At 44.5% G+C, this 25,935-nt stretch overlaps 1 protein-coding gene and 1 long non-coding RNA gene across 6 annotated transcripts in view; one reads left to right on the plus strand and one right to left on the minus strand.

The window, feature by feature from the left end:
* gpr88 (G protein-coupled receptor 88) overlaps window positions 1–21,795 on the minus strand; it is a 90,280-nt gene extending 68,485 nt beyond the window's left edge. For 2 of the 5 annotated variants that reach the window (XM_059984649.1, XM_059984650.1), the window contains exons 1-2: window positions 20,109–21,795; window positions 19,256–19,322 (exon numbers count right to left, since the gene is read on the minus strand). In XM_059984649.1, coding sequence (XP_059840632.1) covers window positions 20,539–21,795 — 1,257 coding nt within the window. In that variant the 3' untranslated portion in view covers window positions 19,256–19,322; window positions 20,109–20,538. Of the gene's footprint in view, window positions 1–8,804; window positions 10,902–12,455; window positions 12,866–19,255; window positions 19,323–20,108 lie in introns of those variants that run through there. The other 3 variants (XM_059984645.1, XM_059984647.1, XM_059984648.1) reach the window with 3 other exon arrangements.
* A 311-nt stretch (window positions 21,796–22,106) lies between these two features.
* Window positions 22,107–25,935, plus strand: part of LOC132402089 (uncharacterized) — a 108,315-nt gene continuing 104,486 nt past the window's right edge. The window contains exon 1 of the long non-coding RNA XR_009514804.1: window positions 22,107–22,209. This is a non-coding gene — a long non-coding RNA (uncharacterized LOC132402089). The remainder of the gene's footprint in view (window positions 22,210–25,935) is intronic.

Here is a 25,935-nt window from a genome sequence, read left to right on the forward strand (position 1 = left end):
AGTAGCTCTGGGCTACTGCCTTCCATATTCTCCAAGAACATAATAACTGTGATTAAAAGTTAAAGTTTTTCTATGATGCCCAAAGTAAAGGCTTTAAACTGGTTTGGAAAATATTTGAACAACGGATGAAGTTAAACAAAATAGCCCTGGCCTGCAGGAATTGTGATGTATTTTTCTGGTAAGAGAAAATAGTCTGTGAATAGAGAATGAAGAAAAATAACATATCTTGCAGAAAGAGAAGTGATGCTAAAGTCCAGCAGAGCTCAAAGTCAAAGGGACACACAAGCCTAACATTCCCAGCCTTAAACAATCCCAGTCTGTCCTCTGATTAGCCTTATCTGCTGAGGTGCTTTTGGGAGAGAGTGATTACTCTAAGAGGACTCTGTGAACAGGCACTCAAATGATTATCAGTGAGAAATGGAAAATTCTGAGAATTCAGACAATAGCTTTTGTCCAACTGAATAAACATAACCCCCCTCAAACAGTGCTCATACAATGGGAAAAAAATCTTTATTACTATTTATTTCTACCCAAGCTTACAACGGGCTCATGCTAATTGAGAAGCCTGCCTGTGTCTCTTTGCTTTTCTGTGTGAACTCTGAATCCTCTGAGTGATTAGTAGTCAACATGTGCTTTGTGTGGGTTCAGTTTAGGGCTGCTGCCTTTCATTCTATTAACTTTTCAATGAGCCAATATGGTGCTCTGACTTCGGACAGTTTATGTGCTCTTCTCACAGTAGCTCTTGTCCAAATAAGAAATATCCCATTAGGCATTGGGTACTCTTGTTAGACCAGAAATAGAAGTAACCGACAGAATGGTTTAACAGAAATGCTACTGTAAGGAAGGCAAGTTACAATCCATACGGGATGTACTATTGGCATTTGATCCGGATGGTAATTTAGTCCGATGGATCAATAACACTTAAAGACCCACTGTTTAACATTGTCAGAAATTATCTGGGAAGGTAACTGCTTAAAGATCTGTGGATGCACAGGGTAAAAACAAAATCTTCTTAAAAATTGGAAATAGAATTGGTTTATTACTGTCACGTGTACTGAGAACAGTGATAAGCTTGATTTGCATTCTGTTCACACAGATCAAAAATTACACAGTGCATCGAGGTAGCACAAGATAAATAGTAGCAGAATGAAGAATAAAGTGCAACAGCTAAAGAAAAGGTGCAGTGTGGGAGGACAATAAGATATAAGATTGAGATAGAGTGGACAGGGGGAGGATGATCGTATAGTGGGGGAGTCTAGGTCTAAAGGGCACAGCCACAGAATACAAGGATGAACCTTTAGAACAGAGATGAAGAGGAATTTCTTTAGCCAAAAGGTGGTGAATCTGCGGAATTCCTTGCCACAGATGTCTAGAGCAGCCATTGCCTGACATCAGTGGTGAGGAAGATGCTGGAGTCAATTATAAAAGATGAAATAGCGGCACATTTGGATAGCAGTAACAGGATCGGTCCAAATCAGCATGGATTTACAAAGGGGAAATCATGCATGACTAATCTTCTGGAATTTTTTCAGGATGTAACTATGAAAATGGACAAGGGAGAGCCAGTGGATGTAGTGTCCTGGACTTTCAGAAAGCCTTTGATAAGGTCCCACATAGGAGATCAGTGGGCAAAATTAGAGCACATGGTAATGGTCTAGGGTACTGACATGGATAGAAAATTGGTTGGCAGACAGGAAACAAAGAGTAGGGATTAATGGGTCCTTTTCAGAATGGCAGGGCATTGACTAGTGGGGCACCACTAAGCTCGATGCTGGGACCGCAGCTATTTACAATGTACATTAATGATTTAGATGAAGGGATTAAAAATAACATTAGCAAATTTGCAGATGACACAGAGCTGAGTGGCAGTGTGAAATATAAGGAGGATGTTCGGATAATGCAGGGTAACTAGGACAGGTTGGGTGAATGGGCAGATGCATGGCAGATGCAGTTTAATGCGGATGAATGTGAGGTTAGACACTTTGGTGTCAAGAACGGGAAGGCAGATTACTATCTGAATGGTGTCAAGTTAGGAAAAGGGGAAGTACAATGAGATCTAGGTGTCCTTGTTCATCAGTCACTGAAAGTAAGCATGCAAGTACAGCAGGCAGGGAAGAAAGCTAATGGCATGTTGGCCTTCATAACAAGGGGACTTGAGTATAGGAGCAAAGAGGTCCTTCTGCAGTTGTACAGGGCCCTGGTGAGACCACACCTGGAATATTGTGTTCAGGTTTGGTCTCCAAATTTGAGGAAGGACATTCTTGCTATTGAGGGACTGCAGCGTAGCTTCACGAGGTTAATTCCTGGGATGGCGGGACTGTCATATATTGAAAGATTGGAGTGACTGGGTTTGTAAACTCTGGAGTTCAGAAGGATGAGAGGGGATCTGATTGAAACATATAAGATTATTAAGGGATTGGACATGCTAGAGGCAGGAATCAAGTTCCCAATGTTGGAGAAGTCCAGAACCAGAGGCCACAGTTTAAGAATAAGGGGTAAGCCATTTAGAACAGAGATGAGGAAAGACTTTTTCACCCAGAGAGTTGTGGATCTGTGGAATGCTCTGCCTCAGAACACAGTGGAGGCCAATTCTCTGGACGCTTTCAAGAAAGAGTTAGATAGAGCTCTTAAAGATAGTGGAGTCAAAGGATATGGAGAGAAGGCGGGAACGGGGTACTGATTGTGGATGATCAGACATGATCACAGTGAATGACAGTGCTGGCTTGAAGGGCCGAATGGCCTACTCTTGCAGCTATTGTCTGTTGTATGTTTACTGTAGAGGTTGAAATGTTCCTGATTAGTAAAAGCATAAAAGGTTACGGGGAGAAGGCAGGAGAATGGGTTTGACAAGGATAACAAATCAGCCCTTATGGAATGATGGAGCAGACTTCTTGGGCCAAATGGCCTATTTCTGCTCCGATGTCTTATGGTCTTATAATAAAGCAGATTGTGAGGTCAGTATTGCAGCTTTTATGAGACAGCCCTCAATAGTTTTATAACAATGAGGTAGAAGCCTGCTGGCATGTGATCTCAGGTGTTTTGCACATTCCTGAGCATGTAAATAATGTCTGACACAGATATAAATTCAGGAAAATAATGAGAAGAAATTCTATTTATGAAAAAGGAATGACAGAAAAGGTGTCAGCCCAAGGCTCAACCAAAATGGCCCCAGGTCTTCGTGTATAAGAAGCTGCTGGAACCCAATAGGCAACTCTGTGAAGTTCACAGAGCCGTACCTGGCTGATTCTAGTGTCAGGCTGGCCCACAGCTAGGTCCCAGAGCAGGGAAACAAAGATACTGGGTCTAGGAGCCAGAGATCCATGATGCTGACTGACAGGCCATGAGAGAAAATGCATGCAAGTCAAGGTTAGATCAGCTGGGTGATAGCCATCAGCAGCAGACCTTCACGCTTCATGTAGTTTTGCAGAAGGGTCACAAGAGTCAGCTGTCCAACACCCTGAGCAAATGGTACTACATACATAGCTAAATAAGTTTCTTTTTCCACATGCTATAGTGGGAATAGACTTTATACTACTTCAATACATTGTGTAATGATTTGATCTGTTTGCAATACAAGCTCTTTCAAATGACCAAAACTGTGACTAGTCATTTCATCTGCATTATGTGAATTGATTTGTATTTCTTTATGAGACAAAATGATATTCAAAGTCACTTTGGACTATATAAACAATAATCCACCTTTATTTAGTGATCAATATATAAATCTAAGGTATGTCACAGAGCTATCTAAGTAAAATAATGTTTTGAGCTGGGACAAATATTAAGAAAATGCTTGGAACATTCAACAGGTGAAACAGCATCTTGAAAGGAGAAATCTTTCCTTAATTCTATTGAGTTGAATTTTACACAGAAAATATTGTCTCTTTCTCTTTCCCCGGATTATCTATAACTGACTGTGTGTTTTCAGTGCTGCATGTTTAAGATGGATATTTAATTCCAGGTCAACAGGTTGATGAGTTGGTGCCCAAGAGAGGTGGTGAAGGGTGTGGCTGCACATTTGTATCAAGGGTATAGACTTATGGAAATAATGTGCTGGAACTCAGGAGACAGAAGTAAAGGGGTGTGAAGCATCATGACTAGATTGAGAGAATTAAGGATAGACGGACGTTGGGAGAACTCTGGAAGAGAGAGAGACTGATTGGGGGGTAAGTGTCAGAGGACAAGAATAGGCAATCCAAAGTGATCACAAAAGCAGGTGCAGAAACCTGTTGGGTAGGATTGGAAAGTTCTTTCTGTTCGATGAGAATTGCAGATGCATGATGATGGCAGAGACATACTGCAGTGTTTGGGTCTATTTTATTTTAAACTCCCTCTGACGCCTGGCAGTTTATTTTACAATCATTTGTCATGAATTAGCCGGGCTGTCTCCATGAATCTCAGGAAACTTTTTTTCCTGACCCGCCCGCTATCATTGGCTCGGGACTTTCCTCTCAAGCACAGGACTTTCTGGTATGAAAGTACCTGGCTGACTTCAGCTTTACCCCAGGATGACGCTGGTACTGTGAGATTTTTAAATGTGTTTTGTTTATTCAAATCTGAATAGCGGATCCCTCCCATGAGGCGATATGCAATTCTATACAATCTAAATATCAAAATCTGTCCTAGTTCAATTGTTGATAGAGCCAGAAATCACCGAAAGGAAAATCTGTAAGTAGTTATGGTTACGCAGTTTTAAAAAAATTTTAGTCCTTAGTTTTGCACATGTTGCACCTCCTCAGACCTAAACTAAAAGGCAGTTAAAAAAGAGTGTGATGTATAATTCCACTTGATCCAAAAATGTTGAACACTTAGCAAAACACTCAAAATGCTGGAGGAACCTTGCAGGCCAGCCAGTATCTATGGAAAAGAGTACAGTCTCAGCTCAAAAAGTTGTCTATGTTCTTTCCACAGATGCTGCCTAGCATGCTGAGTTCATCCAGCATTTTGTATGTGCTGCTTGGATTTCCAGCAACTGCAGATATTCTCTTGTTAATGTTGAACACTTGCTGTTCAACTTCCTTCTACGCATCAACTTCTGCGTAGTACAGTTGCCAACCATCACACCTTAATCCTCTCTGTGCAAGCAGACTTTTGAGAGAAATGCAACTTGATTCATTCTATGAATGGAGACTATTGAACGCTGGCTTGGCGGTCAGATACAGCTTGGGCCAACTGATCTGCTTTATGTTTGCAGGATGTTTCAAGTCAGTGACTCTTAATGTTGTTACGTGCTCCAGTAGTCCTTGAATACACCATGACTGCTTGTCATACAGTGTGAAAGATGCTGTCTGCTTCTCCGCTCAATCCTGGTATTGTTTAACATTTACAGGCTTCCAAGGTCATTCCCAATTTCCTTTGAGAAGACACTGGTGAACTACCATATTCAATGGCTGCCTCATTCCACAGAGTTGCTGGATATTGACTGCCTGAGGAACTGGAACTCGTGACAATGGGAGGGTGAGATATTTGAAACTCATCATCAGGGTCCATTTGTGCTTTTTGTAGGAATTTACAAGAGTCAGTTTTCTGCATGCATAGATACCATTCCATCTGAGAAACCCTAACCCAGGTGAATACCACAGTCAGTTCCCAGCAATAAAGTTACAAACATACAGTGTCCATAAAAAGTATTCACCCCACTTGGAAGCCTTCATGTTTTATTGTTTTACAACATAGAATAACTGTGGATTTAATTTGTTTTGTTTTGACACAGATCAACAGAAAAAGGCTCTTTCATGTCAAACTGAAAACAGATCTCTACAAAGTGATCTAAATTATCATTGGTGCAGCCAACTGGTTTTAGAAGTCATATAATTAGTTAAATGGAGATCTGTTTTGGAGACCTGTGTGCAGTCAAGCTGTTTCAATTGATGCACCTGTATCTGGAAGGTCATCTGCTGGTGAGTCAGTATCCAGGCAAAAACTACACCGTGAAGACAGTAGAACACTCCAAGCAGCTCCACAAAAAGATTATTGAAAAGCACAAGTCAGGAGATGGAGACAAGAAAATTTCCAAGTCACTGAGTATAGTTAAGTCAGTCATCAAGAAATGGAAAGAATATGGCACAGCTGTAAATCTGCCTAGAGCAGGCCATCCTCAAAAACTGAGTGATTGTGCAGGAAGGGAACTAGTGATGGAGACCATCAAGAGACCTATGACAACTCTGGAGCAGGTACAAGCTTCATTGGCTGAGCTGGGAGAGACTGCATATACAACAATTGTTGCCCAGGTACTTTGCAGCTTTATGGGAAAATGGCAAAGAGAAAGCCACTTTTGAAAAAACTCACATGAAATCTTGGTTAGAGTTTGCCAGAAGGAATGTGGGAGACTCTGATGTCAGCTGGAAGAAGGTTCTATGGTCTGATGAAACCAAAATTATGCTTTTCGGCCATCAGACTAAACACCATAAGCCAAACACCACACATCATCAAAAACACACCATTTGTTAAATAATGACTTGAAGGAGTGAATACATATATAATTGTTTTGTATTTTATATTTATAATTAATTTAGATCTCTTTGTAGAGATCTGTTTTCACTTTGACAGGAGAGAGTCTTTTGTTGTTGATCAGAGTCATCAAAAAAACCAAATTAAATTCACTGTATTTCAATGTTGTAAAACAATAAAAAATGAAAACTTCCGAGGGGGAAGTGTGAGTACTTTGTATAGGCACTGTATATAGCTAACTAAAACTATCTATCTCCTGTGGTAGTGACCTCTTTCAGATGGAAGTGTTGTTACTGAAAGACTGCAGTCTCACCTATGACAATGACTTAAAATATCCAGATAAATCAGCATTTAAGACATGGTTAATGTAAATATAGTCATAGCAACACCCATAACTGTCACCACTACCACCCTTCTTCCTGTCTGGTGTTAAGAGTTCAAACATTTAGCACTATTCTGTTCAGTATCAGATACATAACAACCATTAAAACATCCACTATCTTACTGAAAAACGTTGTGGCATACCACTCTGCATTCATTGCTAAAGTCTGACATGATCACTGAAATAAAACTCACAGTTTGATTTTCCCAAGTTATGTCAACTAGAACTGTGTGAAATAGAAGAAAAATTACAACATTCACGTGTTCATTTTAATATCTTGTTTGAAAGAATAGGCAAAAATTCCCTCTCTGCAATACATTGCTTTTCGCTTTTTGTGAGAGCAGTCTGCTTGCTACTTGACTAAAGCAATATCAAATGAAGTAAGCATTTATGAAGCAACAGTTTTATATCATGAGAATAAAACAGGATCGCTCAGCATTCAGAACCAATGTTTGACAAGGGTTTTATCTGGATGAAATCATTCCAGTTATTGCCTCAAAGAACAACCAGCCACAGCAGCTCCTGTTAGTTGAGAAGCTGATGTTACTAGCTCTGATGTTGGAAGTAAGTCTATTTCAGTACGTGATTGACAGACAACAAGGGTCTTATCCACGGACTGTAACTTGAAGGTTGAGAGATCATTATGCTGTGTCTGTATTACAATGCATCCATTAGTTATAATGCGAGTATTAGGCCCTTCACTGAACTTGATCTTTTCTTACTGAATGTACTATAAGAGGAACTCCTGGCTGATAATACATCTGAAGCCAAAGTACTTGTGAGGGGCAAGTGACTTGACATCCTCACATTATGATAATTCCATAATTGAACAGCATGGCTTTGAAGACTGCTCTTCCAAATCAGATCTAATATACAGTTGCCGGATTTGTGTTAAGTAGTAATACTTGAACCTTTCTCCAAATAAGACAGCTTTAACAATGAACTGAACCATCATATTTTTTCTAAATCACAATGTGTCCTTTTTCTGCACTTAAGGGCTTCCTTTTCTTCTCCTGAGGACACTGATACCAGGGACCCACCGGGTGAGACTTCTATTCACTATCCTCTCTCCGTCTGACCAGATAATAATCATCACAGGGTGGATCAGCAATAATAACTCAAGCAACATGAAAATGTGCCATTTCCAATAAGAGTTTCAAAGTGGCAATTCAAGAAAAGAACCTGGCTTTCTTCGGGCATACACAGCGATTGAGTCTACTATTAATATTGATGAAAGTTAACACCGTGTTGATCAATGACTGGAAAATGCACTGAAAGTAGCAAGGAGACAGAACATGATCTAGGTGAGGGACATTACTCTCCATCATATCAGTGACCAGCCTGACCAAGTACCAAAGGATATTATTGCCAGACTAGATTGTGGAAGAGAGTTTGTCAGCAATCATGATGAATAAACATATTTGACCTCATTCTCTTCAATCATTCTCTGTAGTATATTTATCAGTCTGTTTCAGTCCCTGTGGTATGTTCATCTGTCTGTGATATTGGGGAAAGCAACCACCACATAACCCTACTGGAAACAAAATCCCATCTTCACAGTTACAGGGCAAAGAGCTACACTCGATAGAGCAAACTGGGCAATTGCAGGTTACTCTGGAAGATCAGCAGCAGAACTTCATTCCACCACAACTTATAACCTCACATCCTTCACTCCACCCTTAACATCAAACCAGCCGATCAACCTTGAGGCAGTAGACACTGTTGAAAGGCATGCCAAGGGCAGCACTGGGCAATGCCAACAGTGAGGCGCTAGTATAACGAAACAATAACTTAGCAAGCAGCAAGGCAGCCTGCAACTGACAAAGTGACCTCAGGACCACAGGCCAGGCTGAAGTATGCTCTCCTAATACATCTGCCAGCAAGCAGTTAATCACGAACCAGGGAGAGAGGGCTCCGTCCTCAGCATCAGCAGAGTCCAGCATGCAATTGCTGAAGACCATGTTGAAATATACACAGGCAGGAAGACCTGCACTCCCAAACCAGCTACACCTCTACCCACACTGCTCCAATGCTGACAAGTAGCAGGCAATGTGATTTAAAAAGATGTCCAGGTGTGTTCAGTGTGCAAATAGCAGGACAGATCACCTTGCCCGTTTGGAATATCTTCATCAGAAGGACTGCTGCTTTTCCCAGCAAAGCATTGAGCCCGAAAAGTAAGTTAACAACAGTGGCCGCTAAAAATTACCCTGGGAGCTCATTCTCTTTACTTAACATTGCCAAAGCATCGGCGAGTGGGTAATATGAACGGAGCGCTCATGTCTCATTCAAACATTAGTGACTGGTTGAATTTCAAGCCACAGTGAGCTTGTCCTAATGCAGGGTCTCGGCCCCAAACGTCGACTTTGTATTTCCATACTGCCTGACCTGCTGAACTGCTCCAGTATTTTGTGTTTTCCTGACGTGTTGCAACTTTGTGCGCCCTCTGCTGTTCTTATGTAGTCTATCACCCAACTTATTTGCGTCTTTTTCAGGATGTACTGAACGCGTAAGGTCCTTTTCACTCACATCAGTTCAGACTCCGTCAGCCATTTAAGTTGAATTGTTGGCAGCTCAATATGCTCTACGGTCAATAGATTCACGGATCAGGCAATAGAATATTGAAGGAGATCGTTAGCCCCAAGCTATAGGTCTGGGCAAGGGCAAATTAGCAATTTGTCATACTTCCCTGTAATTTGTCCCCCGCTTTATATTTTACATTAAAATATACAGAAACGTCTAAAATATCTACAACTGAATCTGCTTTCAGCACCAGTTCAGGCAGTGCCTTTCAAACCATAGCAGCACAGAGTACCAGTTCATCCTGGGCCTTTCCAGTCCTGATGAAGGGTCTTGGCCCGGAGACATCCACTGGTTATTCATTTCCATAGATGCTGACTGACCCGATGAGTTCCTCCAGTATTTTCTGTGTGTTCCCCTGGATGGCCCCCATCTGCAGAATGTGACAGCTAATAAATTTACCCTGACCCAAGGTTTTGTGTTTGGGAATCATCTTAAATTTGCACCTTGTGGTTAAATATCAGTCTTCCCTAGAAATGGATTTTTTATTCCGTTAAAACTATCCATGAATTTGAAACCTTCTTTTGGCTCTCTCTGCTTTAAGGATAACACTCCACACTTCTCATTTTTTTTATCTGCAAGTGGGTTGACAATAGTTTATAGAGTCCTGAAAAGATTTACCAGAATAGTGGTGCAGTAGAAAGAGAAAAGCAATGAAGATGGGATTGTTTTCTCTTGTACAGTGATGTAATCAGTTCCATAACTGGTAGAAGAGGGGCAGAGCAGGAGGAGTAAATAAGGAAAATAATTTGGTGGGCTGTTAGAAACTAGAGTGCGCCACCCTGAAAAGGTGGTGACTTCCATTTTTAAAAAAAGAGCATTGCATGAGTAAAGAGAATGGCGGGTAAGTGGGAAAAGTGGCAAACTCTTTTCAAAGTGCCAGCATAAAGAATGGATTGAGTAGCCCCTCCCTTTGTAATGGATGAACCTAGGCATTGGCTTCCTTAGCAGCAGGGCACAACTTCAACTTATGAGTTTTGAAACATTTTGGAAAAATGTGAGAAATGCCACATCTGATTTGCAGTTTAATCCAAGAATACCTGGCTAAGAATCTGTTCAAGGAAGTAGATGACAAGTTGATGTGATATTTTTCATTCTTATACATAGTAAGCAAAACACTTCCAGGCTGGAAGCCAATTAGTGCAATACATAATTCACACCAGGAGAACACCATTTTAACTTTAAAGAGAGTGACCTGTGGCCCCTGAAAATGTCAGTTGTTCCTAGACAGTTGCACACCCCCCAGCTAAATTAAATATTGGTGATGTTTTCTCGCAGCTTTGCTTACTGGAGTGATCCTTACAGTAACCGTTCAATCTAGCAAGGTTGAACGCTTTCCGTCCATTGGAATAGATTCAAGGTTGTTTGGATCATCACCTTTGACACCCTTGACCCAACATTTCGTCATTGTCTTGTTTCCTGCTGTCTCCCATCTTCCTGCAGTTAAGATGATTGACACTGTAAAGGTTTTTCAATGCTGCAGTCTGAATTTCTAAAACAAAGGATAAAAGGCTGTCTCATTCACTGTAAAAGTACAAAATACTTTGAATTAAGAGAAATTGTGCAATTCAAGACTAATCTTTCATCTATGCTTTCATTGCCTCCGGATGTTCATTTAAATAGATTGTTGGCCATCTTCTCTACCCTTTATAAACATAAATCTCAAACTTTGTTCACCACACTGTAGCTCACAACAGTTTAAGTTCACTCACCACCCCTGCATTTACTGATGTTACTTAACCTGTTGATGCGAGACCGTAAGGCATAGTAACTAACAGAATTAGGCCCTTTGGCCCATTGAATGGCTGATTTATTATCCCTCTCAACCCCCTTTCCTTGCTTTCTCCCTATAACCTTTGATGCCCTGACTAATCAAGAACCTCTGTTTTAAACATATCCAATGACTTGGCCTCCAAAGCCATCTGCGGCATGAATTCCACAGATTCACCACCTTCTGGCTAAAGAAATTACAGCTCTTATCTGTTCTAAATGGATGTCTGTCTATTCTGAGGCTGTGTCTTCTGCTCCTAGATTTCCACCACTATAGGAAACATCCTCTCCAATTCCACTCTATGGTTTTCAATATTCAATAGGTTACAGTGAGATCCCCCTTATTTTTCTAAACTCCAGAGACTACAGGCCCAGAGCCATCAAATGCTCTCCATACATTAACCCTTGCATTCCCAGAATCATTCTCATGAACTTCCTCTGGACCCTCTTCAGTGCCACACATCTTCTAAGGGGCTCAAAACTGATCACAATACTCGATATGTGGTCTGACCAATGCCTTATAAAACCTCCGCATTACATCCATGCTCTTGTATTCTAGTCCTCTCAAAATGAATGCTAACATTGCATTTGCCTTCCTCGCCACCAACTCAACCTGCAATTAGCATTCAGGGAATCCTGCAAAGAACTCCCAAGTCCCTTTGCACCTCCGATTTTTAAATTTTCTCCCCATTTAGAAAATAGTCTACGTCTTTACTCCTGCTAACAAAGTGCATGGAATAATTTTGGAATTATTATGCTTGTATTCAACCCATCCATATTATCCTCCCTATCTCTATAATATCCAGCCCAACAATCCCCTAAAAATCTCTCCATTTTGGCCCCTTGCACATCCTTAATTACAAAATGGAAACACCAAGTCTCATATCCATTCTCCATAGCTGCAAGAGCCCTTCCCAATGCACCACCTCATATTCTCAACGACCTGAACTTCATGTCTCACAATTCCACTAATTGATCCAGCCCTGGAAATCTTGTCTCAGTTCAGATTTCTTAACCACTTGTAAACCTCTCAAGTTGCATCTCCTCCAAGTCATGACCTTCTTAAATTGGAACTGCTCATCAGAAATTGTGTAAACTTTTCTGACTCCCAATTAATTCTAGCAAAATAATCAATAGATTAAAGCAAGGAAATGAATACTGTACATGTTTAAACCCTACTGTGAAAAGGATTATGGTAAATTGTGATTCTACTATTTATACTGATACCATAATGGTACTTATTATAAAGAGAACTAAAAGAGAATTGCTTTTTCACCTGAGTTAAACATTTTACATTTCCATGCACTGAACAACAAACAAGCTGCACCCAGGAGGAGGAAGTATAAAGTGAGGAATAACTCCGTAGATGTGAATCCGCAGGATTTAAAGAGATGCCAGTACAAAATCTGCAAGGCGGGAGTGTTGGGTCAATCCATGAAGCCAGGTTTGTTCTGAACAGATGCTGTGTTTATACGGTCCCAATGAAAGGTCTCTGCCCAAAACGTAGACTATTTGTTAGTTTCCACAGATGACCTATCAGCCAGACCTGCTGAGTTCCTCCACCATTTTGTGTGTGTTGCTTTGGATTTTCAGTATCTGCAAAATCTCTTGTGTTTGTGTTTATACAAAATTCTCTTGGTCCTCAGAGAAAATGTGGAATTCAGGATTTGAAGAAGTTAGTTCCCACTGAAAAATAAATCAATTAATAAATCAGTGACCTGCAATCTATAGTTAATAAAACAGAGGAGCAAAAGCAATGTGGGTATTCATAACTGGAAATAGGAAAAAACGTCAGCAGATCAGGCCAGGAGAGAGAAAGACAACTAACATGTATAGCCATTGGTCATCTGATATTAATGATGTTAGAGATGTATCATTTTAAACAGAGACAGGAAAATAAACAAACATATTTCTGTACAACACACACAAAATGCTGGTGGAACACAGCAGGCCAGGCAGCATCCATAGGGAGAAGCACTGTTGACGTTTTGGGCCGAGACCCTTCGTCAGGACTAACTGAAAGGAAAGATACTAAGAGATTTGAAAGTAGTGGGGGGAGGGGGAAATGCAAAATGATAGAAGAAGACTGGAGGGGGTGGGGTGAAGCTGACAGCCGGAAAGGTGATTGGTGAAAGTGATATAGAGCTGGAGTACGGAAAGGATCATGGGACGGGAGGCCTCGGGAGAAAGAAAGGGGGAGGGGGGAGCACCAGAGGTTGATGGAGAACAGGCAGCATGATGGGCAGAGAGAGAGAATAAAAACAAACAACTAAATATGTCAGGGATGGGGTAAGAAGGGGAGGAGGGGCATTAACGGAAGTTAGAGAAGTCAATGTTCATGCCATCAGTTTGGAGACTACCCAGTCGGTGTATAAGGTGTTGTTCCTCCAACCTGAGTTTGGATTCAACTTGACAGTAGAGAAGGCCATGGATAGACATATCAGAATGGGAATGGGACGTGGAATTAAAATGTGTGGCCACTGGGAGATCCTGCTTTCTCTGGCGGACCGAGCATAGGTGTTCAGTGAAACGGTCTCCCAGTCTGCGTCGGGTCTCAGACTGGGAGACAGTTTCGCTGAACACCTATGCTCAGTCCGCCAGAGAAAGCAGGATCTCCCCGTGGCCACACATTTTAATTCCACGTCCCATTCCAGTTCTGATATGTCTATCCATGGCCTCCTCTACTGTCAAGATGAAGCCACACTCAAATTGGAGAAAGAACACCTTATATACCGGCTGGGTAGTCTCCAACCTGATGGCATGAACATTGACTTCTCTAACTTCCGTTAATGCCCCTCCTCCCCTTCTTACCCCATCCCTGACAATAGTTAGTTGTTTTTTTTTCTCTCTCTCTGCCCATCACTCTGCCTGTTCTCCATCTCCCTCTGGTGCTCCCCTCCCCCTTTCTTTCTCCCGAGGCCTCCTGTCCCATGATCCTTTCCATTCTCCAGCTCTGTATCACTTTCGCCAATCACCTTTCTGGCTCTCAGCTTCACCCCACTCCCTCCGGTCTTCTCCTATCATTTTGCATTTCCCCCTCCCCTTTTGTTTCTTACTGGATATTTTCCACTGGCCGTGTATTTGTGACCCAGAGGAAATTCCCCTACCCATTGTATGTGAGTGAGATACAGGGATGGAGAGTTGACCATATGGGCCACAATCATTAGGCCAATGGACTGGCACCTAGAGTTCGCAGAACAGCAGGAAAACACAGATAAATGAAATCTGAAATGAAAACCGACAATAATGGTGGTACTTAGCAGGTCAGGCAGTGTTAATGAGGAGAGAAACAGTAAATGTTTCAGGTTGGGAGCCTTTCATCTCTACTCTCAGTTTGTTTTAGTTTTTCAGTATCTCCAGCATTTGCTTTTGGTTGAGCACTCCAGGAGTTAATCCCACCCTGGAGTCTGTGATCTGGATCCAGGTACTTGGGGTCCCAAAGGGGTCCAGCATCCTAGCAGGTGGGTTTAACAGAGCTGTTAGGGAAGGTTTAAACTAACTTGGCAGGGGGATTGGAACCGGAGTGATAGGGCTGAGGAAGGGGAAAACAGAAATAAATCAAAGATCACGTGCAACAGAGATGATAGAAAGGACAGGCAGAAGATGAGGCATAATCACAGCCAGTGGGGTAAGTTACAAGGCAACAGAGGTGTGGTGCAGTTAAAACAGAAAGCAACAAATAATGGACTGGAAGTGTTATATTTGAATGCATGCAGCATAAGAGATAAAATGGATGATCTTGAAATGCAGCTACAGATTGGCAAGTATGATGTTGTGATCATCTCTGAAACCTGGCTAAAGGATGACTGCCATTGGGAGCTGAACGTCCAAGGATATACGGTGTATCAGAAAGAACGGTTAGTAGGTAGAGGGAGTGGTTGGGCCCTATGTATAGGAAATAATATTAAATCATTAGAATGGGAAGACATAGGAGCGGAAGGTGTAGAGTCTCTATGGGTTGAGTTAAGAAATGGGAAGGGTAAAAGAACCCTAATGGCAGTTGTATACAGGCCTCCAAACAGCATCAGGGATGTGGATTACAAATTACTGCAGCAGATAGAAAAGGCACGTCAGATGTGCAATGTCACGATAATCGGAGGGGATTTTAACATGAAAGTGAACTGGAAAAACTAGGCCAGTACTGGACTTCAAGAGAGAGAATTTGTAGAATGTCAAAGGGATGGCTTTTTAGAACAGCTTGTTGTTGAGCCCACTAGGGGATCGGCTGTGCTGGATTGGATGTTGTGCAGTGATCTGGAAGCGATAAAAGAGTTTAAGGTTAAGGAACCCTTAGGGAACAGTGATCACAATATGATCGCGTTCACTTTGAAATTTGAGAAGGAGAAACTAGAATCCAAGGTGTCGGTATTTCCATGGAATAAAGGAAATTTCAATGGCATGAAAAGGGAACTGGCCAAAGTTGACTGGAAAGGGACACTTGCAGGAAGAGCAGCAATGGCTGGAGTTTCTGCCAAAAACGAGAGAAATGCAAGATAGATGTATTCCAAATAAGAAGAATATTTCCAATGGAAGAAAGACAGTACTGTGGCCAACAAGTGAAGTCAAAGCCAAAGTAAAAGCAAAAGAAAGGGCATACAAGGAAGCCAAAGCTAGTGGGAAGATAGAACAAACACGAGGAAATCTGCAAATGCTGGAAATTCAAACAGCAACACACACAAAATGCTGGTAGAACACAGCAGGCTAGGCAGCATCTATAGGGAGAAGCGCTGTCGACGTTTCAGGCCGAGACCCTTCGTCAGGACAAAGATAGAAGATTGGGGAGCTTTTAAAAACTTGCAGAAGTGGCAAATGAAATACAATGTTGGGAAGTGTATGGCCATGCACTTAGGTGGAAGAAATAAATGAGCAGACTATTATTTAGATGGGGAGAAAATTCAAAATGCAGAGATGCAAAGGATCTTTGGAGTCCTTGTACAAGATATCCTAAACATTGAGTCAGTGGTGAAGAGTGCAATGTTGGCATTCGTTTCCAGACGTATAGAATATAAGAGCAGGGATGTGATGTTAAGGCTCTGTAAGGCACTCGTGAGACCACACTTGAAGTATTGTGTGCAGTTTTGGGCTCCTAATTTTAGAAAGGATATACTGACATTGGAGAGCGTTCAGAGAAGATTCAGGAGAATGATTCCAGGAATGAAAGGGTTACCGTATGAGGAACGTCTGGCAACTCTTGGACTGTATTCGCTGGAGATCAGAAGAATGGTGGGGGGGGGGGGGATCTCACAGAGACATTCCGAATGTCAAAAGGCCTGAACAGATTAGATATGGCAAAGTTATTTGCCATGGTAGGGGAGTCTAGGACAAGAGGGCATGACTTCCGGATTGAAGGACGTCCATTTAGAACAGGGATGCAGAAAAATTACTTTAATCAGAGGGCGGTAAATCTGTGGAATTTGTTGCCACAAGCAGCTGTGGAGGCCAAGTCATTTGGTGTATTTAAGCACAGATAGACAGGTTCTTGTTTAGCCAGGGCATCAAAGGGTATGGGTGAAGGCAAGGGAGTGAGGATAACTGGAAGAATTGGATCAGCCCATGATTGAAAGGTGGAGCAGACTCAATGGACCAAATAGCTGACTCCTGCTCCTATATCTTATGGTCTTATGGGATCTGGCACTGTGTGTTTGCTACCAAAATCCAGAGTTGAGAGTCAATGAATGGAGCTTGGGATTTGCAACCCAAATCCAGCTCTTGAGGCAGGGCACTTGACCAGAGGTCATCATTGATCAGGAGCTAACTGAAGTAGCCACAAATACACAATATGGTTACAGGAGCAGAACAGAGACTGGTGATCCTGCAGTGGGTAACTCCCCAAAGCCTGTGCATCTTCAACAAGGCTCAAGTCAGGAACGTGATGAAACACTGTCCACTTGCCTGGGTAAGTGCAGCTTCAACAACACATGGTGACACAGTAACAGCAGTTCGAAGCATCTGCAGGACACTTTCTAGTGATCCTTAGTGATCACCTTCCAAACCTACGACACGGGAACACAGCCACCTTGAAGTTCCCCCCACCCCCCCCCCCCCCCAAGCCTCGGAAGTTTATCACCATTCTTACACTATATATTACTATCGCAATCCCAGAACTGTCGCCCCGACTGCAGTGCGGGAAACCGGACTCCTCAAGGACTGCAGCAGTTCAGAAGGGCAGCTCACCACACCCTTCTTAAGGGCAAATTGGGATAATCAGTCAAATGCTGGCTGGCTCGGCTGCGAAGCACACAACCCTTGCATGAAACAAAAAATTTAGGCTGATCGTCCTACAGCCTTTCACTGACCCCTCTCTCCCGTCATTTTCCGTGATTTTCCTCCTAGATTATAACGTGCAAAAATACAGCTTGCAAAATAATGTTAAATTGTCATGGTTACAGTAGATAAAAACCTTCTGTTCACTGTTAATTTCCTTCCTCTCACTTATCAGCTCATCGCTAATGTTAAAATAACACATCTCTAACCACGCACACACATGTATTTCCGAGTCTGGCGTCAGCTTCAATTTGAAGATGTCCGCGGCTAAGGATGGGCGCCAAGGAGGATTCGAGCGGAGAAGGATCGAGAAGGGAGAACGGCGCAGTTGCATTGGGGCTCCCATCTCCAGCCACTCAGGTTGGACGGCAGCTGCTGTCCATGTGGAATTTGCACGTTCCTCCAGTGCCCGCGTTGCTCATCTCGAAACGCTCCGGTTTTCTTCACATTTGAAGCACACGCAGGTTGCTAGGTTAATCGACCACGGTAGATTTCCGCGAATAGGATGGGAGAGGATGGGAACGTGGGGAGAATCAGACAGGGTTAGCATGGGATTAGTGTACACGGCTGGAGTTACCCCGTCTGTCAGCTGATTCAGTGCCTTCTTGTCTGCAATAGCGATTTATCTGCGAACCTTTTTTTTCAGGTGGATGGTATTGAATCTCCTGCTCTAGTCCATTGCCAGAAATATCGGGCCATCTGTTTCCCCTGTAAACTTCCTCCCCGCCCGAAAAAAACTGACCATTGTTTCCAAAATAAGGAAGGTCCAGAGTGATCAAGGACACTCCCGACAGAAAGCCACGGCGCAGCAGGTCAGAAAATAGAAATCTAGGAACAAACCTCCACGCGGGGTGGAAGCACAAAAACAACATTGAGGGTTATGAGTTCACGTATATAATTGTGACAAATTCTCTTAAGTAAACTGGAATGGAGTGGAGGAACATTTGCAAGCGGGCCAAAAATGCCCGGTTCTGAGCTGTGACTTCTGGTGAGGTGAATTTAAAATATGCCGTATGCCAGATGTGGGGCACGTTCTCACCTCGGACAGGCATGTAAAATAGGAACCACTCTAGACCAAGTAGAAGTGAATATGCTAACACCAACAAAATCTTAAAGGTAATTGCCTCCATTTCCCAATTGGTAACAATCAAATCTTGGTCAGGGACTCGAATTGTTGGCACCACTTGAGTAAGGTATGCGGCTGTGAGAGGCATGTGCCCGTCTATCCGCTGCAAACTGCCCCGGTTCTGAGAGAGGGGCAAGCATTTCCCACAGAATTCGCCCCACCTCCCGCGGCACTAACCCCTCTCCCCGTCATGTGAGCAGAAGGCCACGACGTTTCGAGGGGCTGGAGCAGTTCCGCCACTCTGCGCTTCGCTTTTCTAAACTGCTGCCACAAAATGGTAAAATCCTGCTTTCCAGGAGAATCTTGGAAAGAACTGCTGGTGAGCCACCTCCTCCCAATTCGCAGCACACGGCGCCCGAAAGGCCCTCATGGCTCCGGACGAAAGCTCGTCTCGCATCATTTTTCCAGAGTTCGTCAAGCAGGTAAAAAAATCGCGTTCCAATTTCAAAGGGCGGTTCGGGGGAAACTTAATCTGTTCGCTTGCTGCATAAACAAAGTAAAAACGATGTTCCTGCAGAAGCGAAAACTGTTCATAGAAAAATACGGCACAGAAACAGGCCCATCTGCCCATCTAGTCCGTGCCGAACCGTTTAAACTCTCATCGACCAGCACCTGGACCATAGGCCTCCATACCCCTATCCGAACTGGTACAGTGACGTGCAAATTTATTTCCTTAAGAAATATACCTGAAAGTACTGGGAATCTGAGATAAAATTCCAAAATGGTGCCAACACCCAGCAGGCCAGTCAGCATCTGTGAAGAGAGAAACGGAGTAAACGTTACAGTGACCGTATCAGAGACCCCACCAAAGATCTGCTGACTGAAATGTTAACCCTTTTTCTCTTCCTCCAGATATTGCCTGGCCTGCTGAATGCTTCCACCATCTACAGTTCACACATCTCACCTTAAACTGGGTAGCTCTCAGGAGATATTTCACACTGTCTGAACTCCAAGTATAACATTTAGCTTTGAAATGCATTCCAAATTTAGCAGGTAATTACTAAAGGACAGCTTCCATTTACCGTATGAGTCTCTTGATCACGCCTCCCATACGCTGAAAGATAATCTCTTGACTTCCCAAGTACCTTTGCAGTTTCTTTATCAGCCTGCACTGCACATTCTCTCTAACACTATATTCTGTTTTGTTTATTTTTATGTATTAGCTCCACTTCCTTGCGGGATAGTATATCTAAACGGCATGTAAACAAAAACCTTTCACTGTATGTCTGTATGTGGGGACGATAATAAACAAATTACCAATCGCGTGTGCGAGGGGCCGACACAAGCCAGTGATGCGGTTGGGCTCTCTTCCCCACACCTGTCTAAATGTCAAGGCAAATTCAAACAGAGCCCGCTGCTATTAAAATGTTTCGATTAGTAGGCGAATGCCCGGACCCGAATTAGTGATCTTTTGGCATGAGTTTTAAACAACCATGGCAGATGAGGTTTAAATATACATTAAATAATCTGGAACATGCGTGTAAAGATGACCGTGAAACTACCGAATTGTATTTAAAATATGATACAATGTTGCCTCACCGGGAGGACGACTGCCGTGTGATTCCACACCAGAAACCAACGTGGTAACTCTTCACTGCCCGCCGCAAATCAAAGCTGATGAGGAGTGGGCTAATCGAGCCGGCTCAACCCTGGTCCCGCGATTGAAACGGAATCAGAACAGCAGAATAAATGTCAGTATTTTCAGAAAAGTCGGGAGCTGTCCAACATAAACCTGACGCACAACGGACACACACACACACGTCGTGGTACACCAAATTGGACTTGACCTCGGGCAGACTCCACGCGGGTCACCGCCATATAGGAAGTTACCCACTTTTTTAATAGTACGTTATTAATACAGTCTTTCACACTCCGGCGAGCTTGAATCCGTGGCACTGCTGATCCAGTGTGAAGTTTCTGCACAACTCGGGCTTTGGGCCGCCCCTGTCTCCGGCTTGAGAAGGCAGGATCATCGCGACACCGCCTGGATCACCGGCTCGGCCCCCGCCGGCTCTCTGGTGAGCTCGATGCCGAGGAGAGTTCGCAGGGATCTTTTGAACTCTTCGTTCTTGCGGGTGTACAGGTAGGGGCTCAGCACGAAGAGCAGGGTGAAGAGCAGCCAGGCGAGGTTGGAGAGAGCAGTGGACACCGGCTGAAACAGCCCGAAGATCAGCACCCACAGGAAAGGCTCGGTGCTCAGCAAGAAGGCGCACAGGACGAAGGAGACGTAGAAGCGGGACCTTCTGTCCTTCCTAGCAAACGGGTAGGGCAAGTTGCTAATGACCTGGAAGTTGAGGACGCTGACTCTCTTCGCGCTGACCTGCACCCGGCGCAGTATTCTGGAGTAGGCGCCCAGCAGGACGGCGGTCTGAGCCAGGATGGCGGCGGCGGTAACGGCGCCGGGATAAGGGCTAGCAGAGGCCGAACAGCCGCGGGCGAGGACGGGGCCGACGGCCGGGAGCCGGGAGCAAGCCCCGAACGGGCGGCGGCTGCTGTCACCTCGCCCTGCCAGCCAGGGGAGCAGCAGCGAGCCGGCCGCCAGCCAGGAGCCTGCGATCATCGCCACGGCGTTCCTTCGCCGGTAGAGGTCTCGGTAAGCCGCCGGCAGTCTGGTGATCAGCGCGCAGCGGTTGAGGGCGACGAGCGAGTGCGAGAAGAGGGAGGCGAGCAGCCCGATCCAGAGCAGCGCCCCGGCTATGCTGTGCTCGGCGGCCGGGGGCGGCGGCTGAGCCAGAGCTGCTGCCTCCTGGGGCATCCAGAGGGCGCAGAGCAGCAGGTCGGCGGCGCACACGTTGACGATGAAGGCGTTGCTGGTGCTGCGGAGCCTCCTGACTGAGCACACCAGGTAAATGACCAGCAAATTGGCCGTGCTCCCGGCCACTGCCATCAGCGCGTAGGTGACAGCCCACGGAATGTTCCCGCCCAAAGCTCCGTCGCAGCAGGTCGAAGTGTTGGAGAAGTTGCCCATGCTTCCTGTCCGTGCGCTGGGCTGAGAGGAGGGGAGGGTGGAGCGGCTGCGGTGGGGCTGCTCCGCTCGTAGGACAGGTGCCGAGAGTGGCCCCAGAAGGTACGCGTGCGCACTCGGGCTCCGCTCCACCTGAGGAGGTGGGAGGCGGGTGGGGTTGGCGGCTGAGGAGGTTCCGGACAACACGGCTGCACATCGGGCTGACTGCCGCAGTGACATCGCCGACTTCAATGCCAGAGACGGCGCCAATGTCATCACCATCAATGGGCACGGATACTTCCCGGTCGTTTAGAACAAGTACCATCGTCCCTAAGCCCAGTACCCCTGTCATTAACAGTCCTGGTGCTCCAGTTGCAACCAGACCCAATACTTACGTGGCAAATAGCCCCCGTACTCCTCTCCTTAATATTGCCAGAGCTCTTGTCGGTAACAGTCCTGGTACCCTTTGCTATCAGACCCACTGACACTCCGAGTGTCAGCATTACACAGGATATTGTGGGAAATCCCAAACAGAAGAAAATCTTCACAAGCTGGAAATCCAAAGCCTTGGCCCGAAACGTCGCCTGTTTTCCATAGACGCTGCCTGACCTGCTGAGATCCTCCAGCATTTTGTATGGGTAATTGTCAGGTTGTTGGTGAAAAGCAGGATATATCCATTCAAAAGTCAAAGGCAAGGTAAATTTATTATCAAAGTACATATATGTTATCATATGCTACCTTCAGATTCATTTCTTGCGGGCATTTACAGGAAAATAAAGACATACAAAGATCTATACGTTAACAAAGGCTGACAAACAACCGATGTCCAAAAGAAGGCAGGTTGTGCAAATGAAAATAATACTGAGAACACGGGTTGTGGAGTCAGCAAATGTGAGTCCATAGGTTATAGAATCAGGCAATTTCCCAGCTCCCAGTGAAGTAAACAGAAACATCACCATCAGTGGAAACTCATGAATAACTATTCTGTCTTTGACCGGCACCACAATGCTCCCACGCTCTTCACAGCTTTTTCCAAATGTGGGTTAATTCCAGAGCTGAGGTGAGAATACCTCCCTTGTCACCAAGACATTGTTTGACTGTGTGCAGCATTAAGGAGCCCTGTTAAAACTTAAGGCAATGGCATCAAGACATAATCTTAATGGTTGTAGACAGTTATGGTTTACCGGGGTCAATAATTCTACCCATCAGAATCACTCAAGAATTTCCTGAAGGTCGTGTCTCAGGGCCATTTATCTTCAGCCTTCCTGGTAAAGGCCACTTACCTTCCTTCCATGATTAAGTCAGAGGTGGGATGATTGTACAACATTCAATTCCATCTGATACTGGGAATATTGGTGACAGGAACTCTGGGACTGTCTGTGAGAGGGCACTGGGTCTGATAGCAATAGGGTACCAGGACTGTTAGTGACAGGGCACAGGCAATGTTAGAAACAGGACTATGGGGGCAATTTGCCACAAAAAATATTATGACTGAAGCTGGGGCACCAGAACTGTTAGTGACAGGGGCACCTGGGCTGTTAGGGATGAGGGTACTTGGACTAAATGGCCTGGAAGTATCTGTGCCCATTGATGGCAATGATTTTGGCACCATCACTGGTCTTGAGGGTGACAGTGTCACTGTGGTAGACTGTCTGACGTCCGTCCGTGTTGTCTGGAATTTCCTCAGCCCCACCCACCTCCCACCTCCCTCGGTGAACAGTACACTGAGTGTGCATGCGTGCCTTCTGGGGACCCTCTCTCCACCTGTGCTGCGAGCAGTGGAGTCCACCCTCTGCCACTCCACCCTGCCCTCCTCCCAAGTGAAGCAGCCCATGCTTGCATACAGCAAGACCAAGGCAACATTCAGTCATGCAGTTTCTGTGCCACAGAAGTGTAGGTATCTAATTTCTCCAACAGGATGTTCAATGGCATTATTGTTGCCAGTTCCCCAATATTAATACTATAGTCAGTCACCATTGACAAGCAACTTAGATCAGTCACATAAATGCAGTGACTGATCAGAGTCTTGGTATCCTGCAATGAGTGGCTCAGATCCTGTCAGCTGAAGCCTTTTCACCAGAGACACAAGGGACTTCAGATGCTGCAGCTTGGATCAATGAACAATCTGCTGGAGGAACTCAACGGGAAAAGCAGTGTCTGCGCGAGGAAAGAAAATGTCCACATTTTGGGTTGTAACTCTGCATCAAGGCTAGGGGCTGGGTTCTAGTGCAGGGGTTTGACCCAAAATATTAGCAATCCCTTTCCTCATAGAACAATACAGCACAGAACAGGCCCATCGGCCCACAATGTTGTGCTGACCCTAAACCCTGCCTCCCTTATAACCCTCCACCTTAAATTCCTCCGTATACTTGTCTAGTAGTCTCTTAAATGTCACTAGTGTATCTGCCTCCACCCACTGACTCAGGCAGTGTATTCCACACATCAACCACTCTGAGTAAAAACCCTTCCTCTAATATCCCCCTTGAACTTTCCACCCCTTACCTTAAAGCCATGTCCTCTTGTATTGAGCAGTGGTGCCCTGGGGAAGAGGCACTGGCTGTCCACTGTCTATTCCTCTTAATATCTTGTATACCTCTATCATGTCTCCTCTCATCCTCCTTCTCTCCAGAGAGTAAAGCCCTAGCTCCCTTAATCTCTGATCATAATGCATACTCTCTAAACCAGGCAGCATTCCTGATGAAGGGTCTCGGCCCGAAACATTGGCTACTCTTTTCTCACAGATGCTGCCTGACCTGCTGAGTTCTTCCAGCATTCTGTATGTATTCCAGCATCCTGGTAAATCTCCTCTGTACCCTTTCCAATGCTTCTATATCCTTCCTATAGTGAGGCGACCAGAACTGGACACAGCTCTCCAAGTGTGGCCTAACCAGAGTTTTATAGAGCTGTATCATTACCCTGTGACTCTTAAACTTTATCCCTCGACTTATGAAAGCTAACACTCCATAAGCTTTCTTAACTACCCTATCTACCTGTGAGGCAACTTTCAGGGATCTGAAAGAACCCCCAGATCCCTCTGCTCCTCCACACTACCAAGTATCCTGCCATTTACTTTGTACTCTGCCTTGGAGTTTGTCCTTCCAAAGTGTACCACCTCACACTTTGGGTTGAACTCCATCTGCCACTTCTCAGCCCATTTCTGCATCCTATCAATGTCTCTCTGCAATCTTCGACAATCCTCAACACTATCCACAACACCACCAACCTTTGTGTCATCTGCAAACTTGCCAAACTACCCTTCTACCCCCACATCCAGGTCGTTAATAAAAATCACAAAAAGTAGAGGTCCCAGAACTGATTCTTGTGGGACACCACTAGTCACAACCCTCCAATCTGAATGTACTCCCTCCACCACGACCCTCTGCCTTCTGCAGGCAAGCCAATTCTGAATCCACCTGGCCAAACTTCCCTGGATCCCATGCCTTCTGGACATTCTGAATAAGCCTACCGTGTGGTACCTTGTCAAATGCCTTACTAAAATCCATGCAGATCACATCCACTGCACTACCCTCATCTATATGCCTGGTCACCTCCTCAAAGAACTCTATCAGGCTTGTTAGACACAATCTGCCCTTCACAAAGCCATGCTGACTGTCCCTGATCAGACCATGATTCTCTAAATGCCCATAGATTCTATCCCTAAGAATCTTTTCCAACAGCTTTCCCACCACAGACGTAAGGCTCACTGGTCTATAATTACCCAGACTATCCCTACTACCTTTTTTTGAACAAGGGGACAACATTCACTTCCCTCCAATCCTCCAGTACCATTCCCATGGACAACAAGGACATAAAGATGTTAGCCAGAGGCTCAGCAATCTCTTTCCTCGCCTCATGGAGCAGCCTGGGGAATATTACGTCAGGCCCCAGGGACTTATCCATCCTAATGTATTTTAACAACTCCAACACGTCCTCTCCCTTAATATCAACATGCTCCAGAACATCAACCTCACTCATATTGTCCTCACCGTCATCAACTTCCCTCTCATTGTTGAATACCGAAGAGAAGTATTCATTGAGGACCTCGCTCACTTCCACAGCCTCCAGGCATATCTTCCCACTTTTATCTCTAATCGGTCCTACTTTCACTCCTGTCAACCTTTTGTTCTTCACATAATTGAAGAATGCCTTGGGGTTTTCCTTTCCAAGGCCTTCTCATGCCCCCTTCTTGCTCTTCTCAGCTCCTTTCTTGCTATCCTATATTCCTCAATAGATTCATCTGATCCTTGCTTCCTAAACCTCACGTATGCTGCCTTCTTCCATCTGACTAGATTCTCCACCTCACTTATCACTCATGGTTCCTTCACCCTACCATTCTTTATCTTCCTCACCGGGACAAATTTATCCCTAACATCCTGCAAGAGATCCCTAAACATCAACCACATGTCCAAAGTACATTTCCCT

This window comes from Hypanus sabinus, chromosome 11 (genome assembly GCF_030144855.1).
Source record: "Hypanus sabinus isolate sHypSab1 chromosome 11, sHypSab1.hap1, whole genome shotgun sequence".
In the NCBI taxonomy this organism is placed as follows: Eukaryota; Metazoa; Chordata; class Chondrichthyes; order Myliobatiformes; family Dasyatidae; genus Hypanus; species Hypanus sabinus.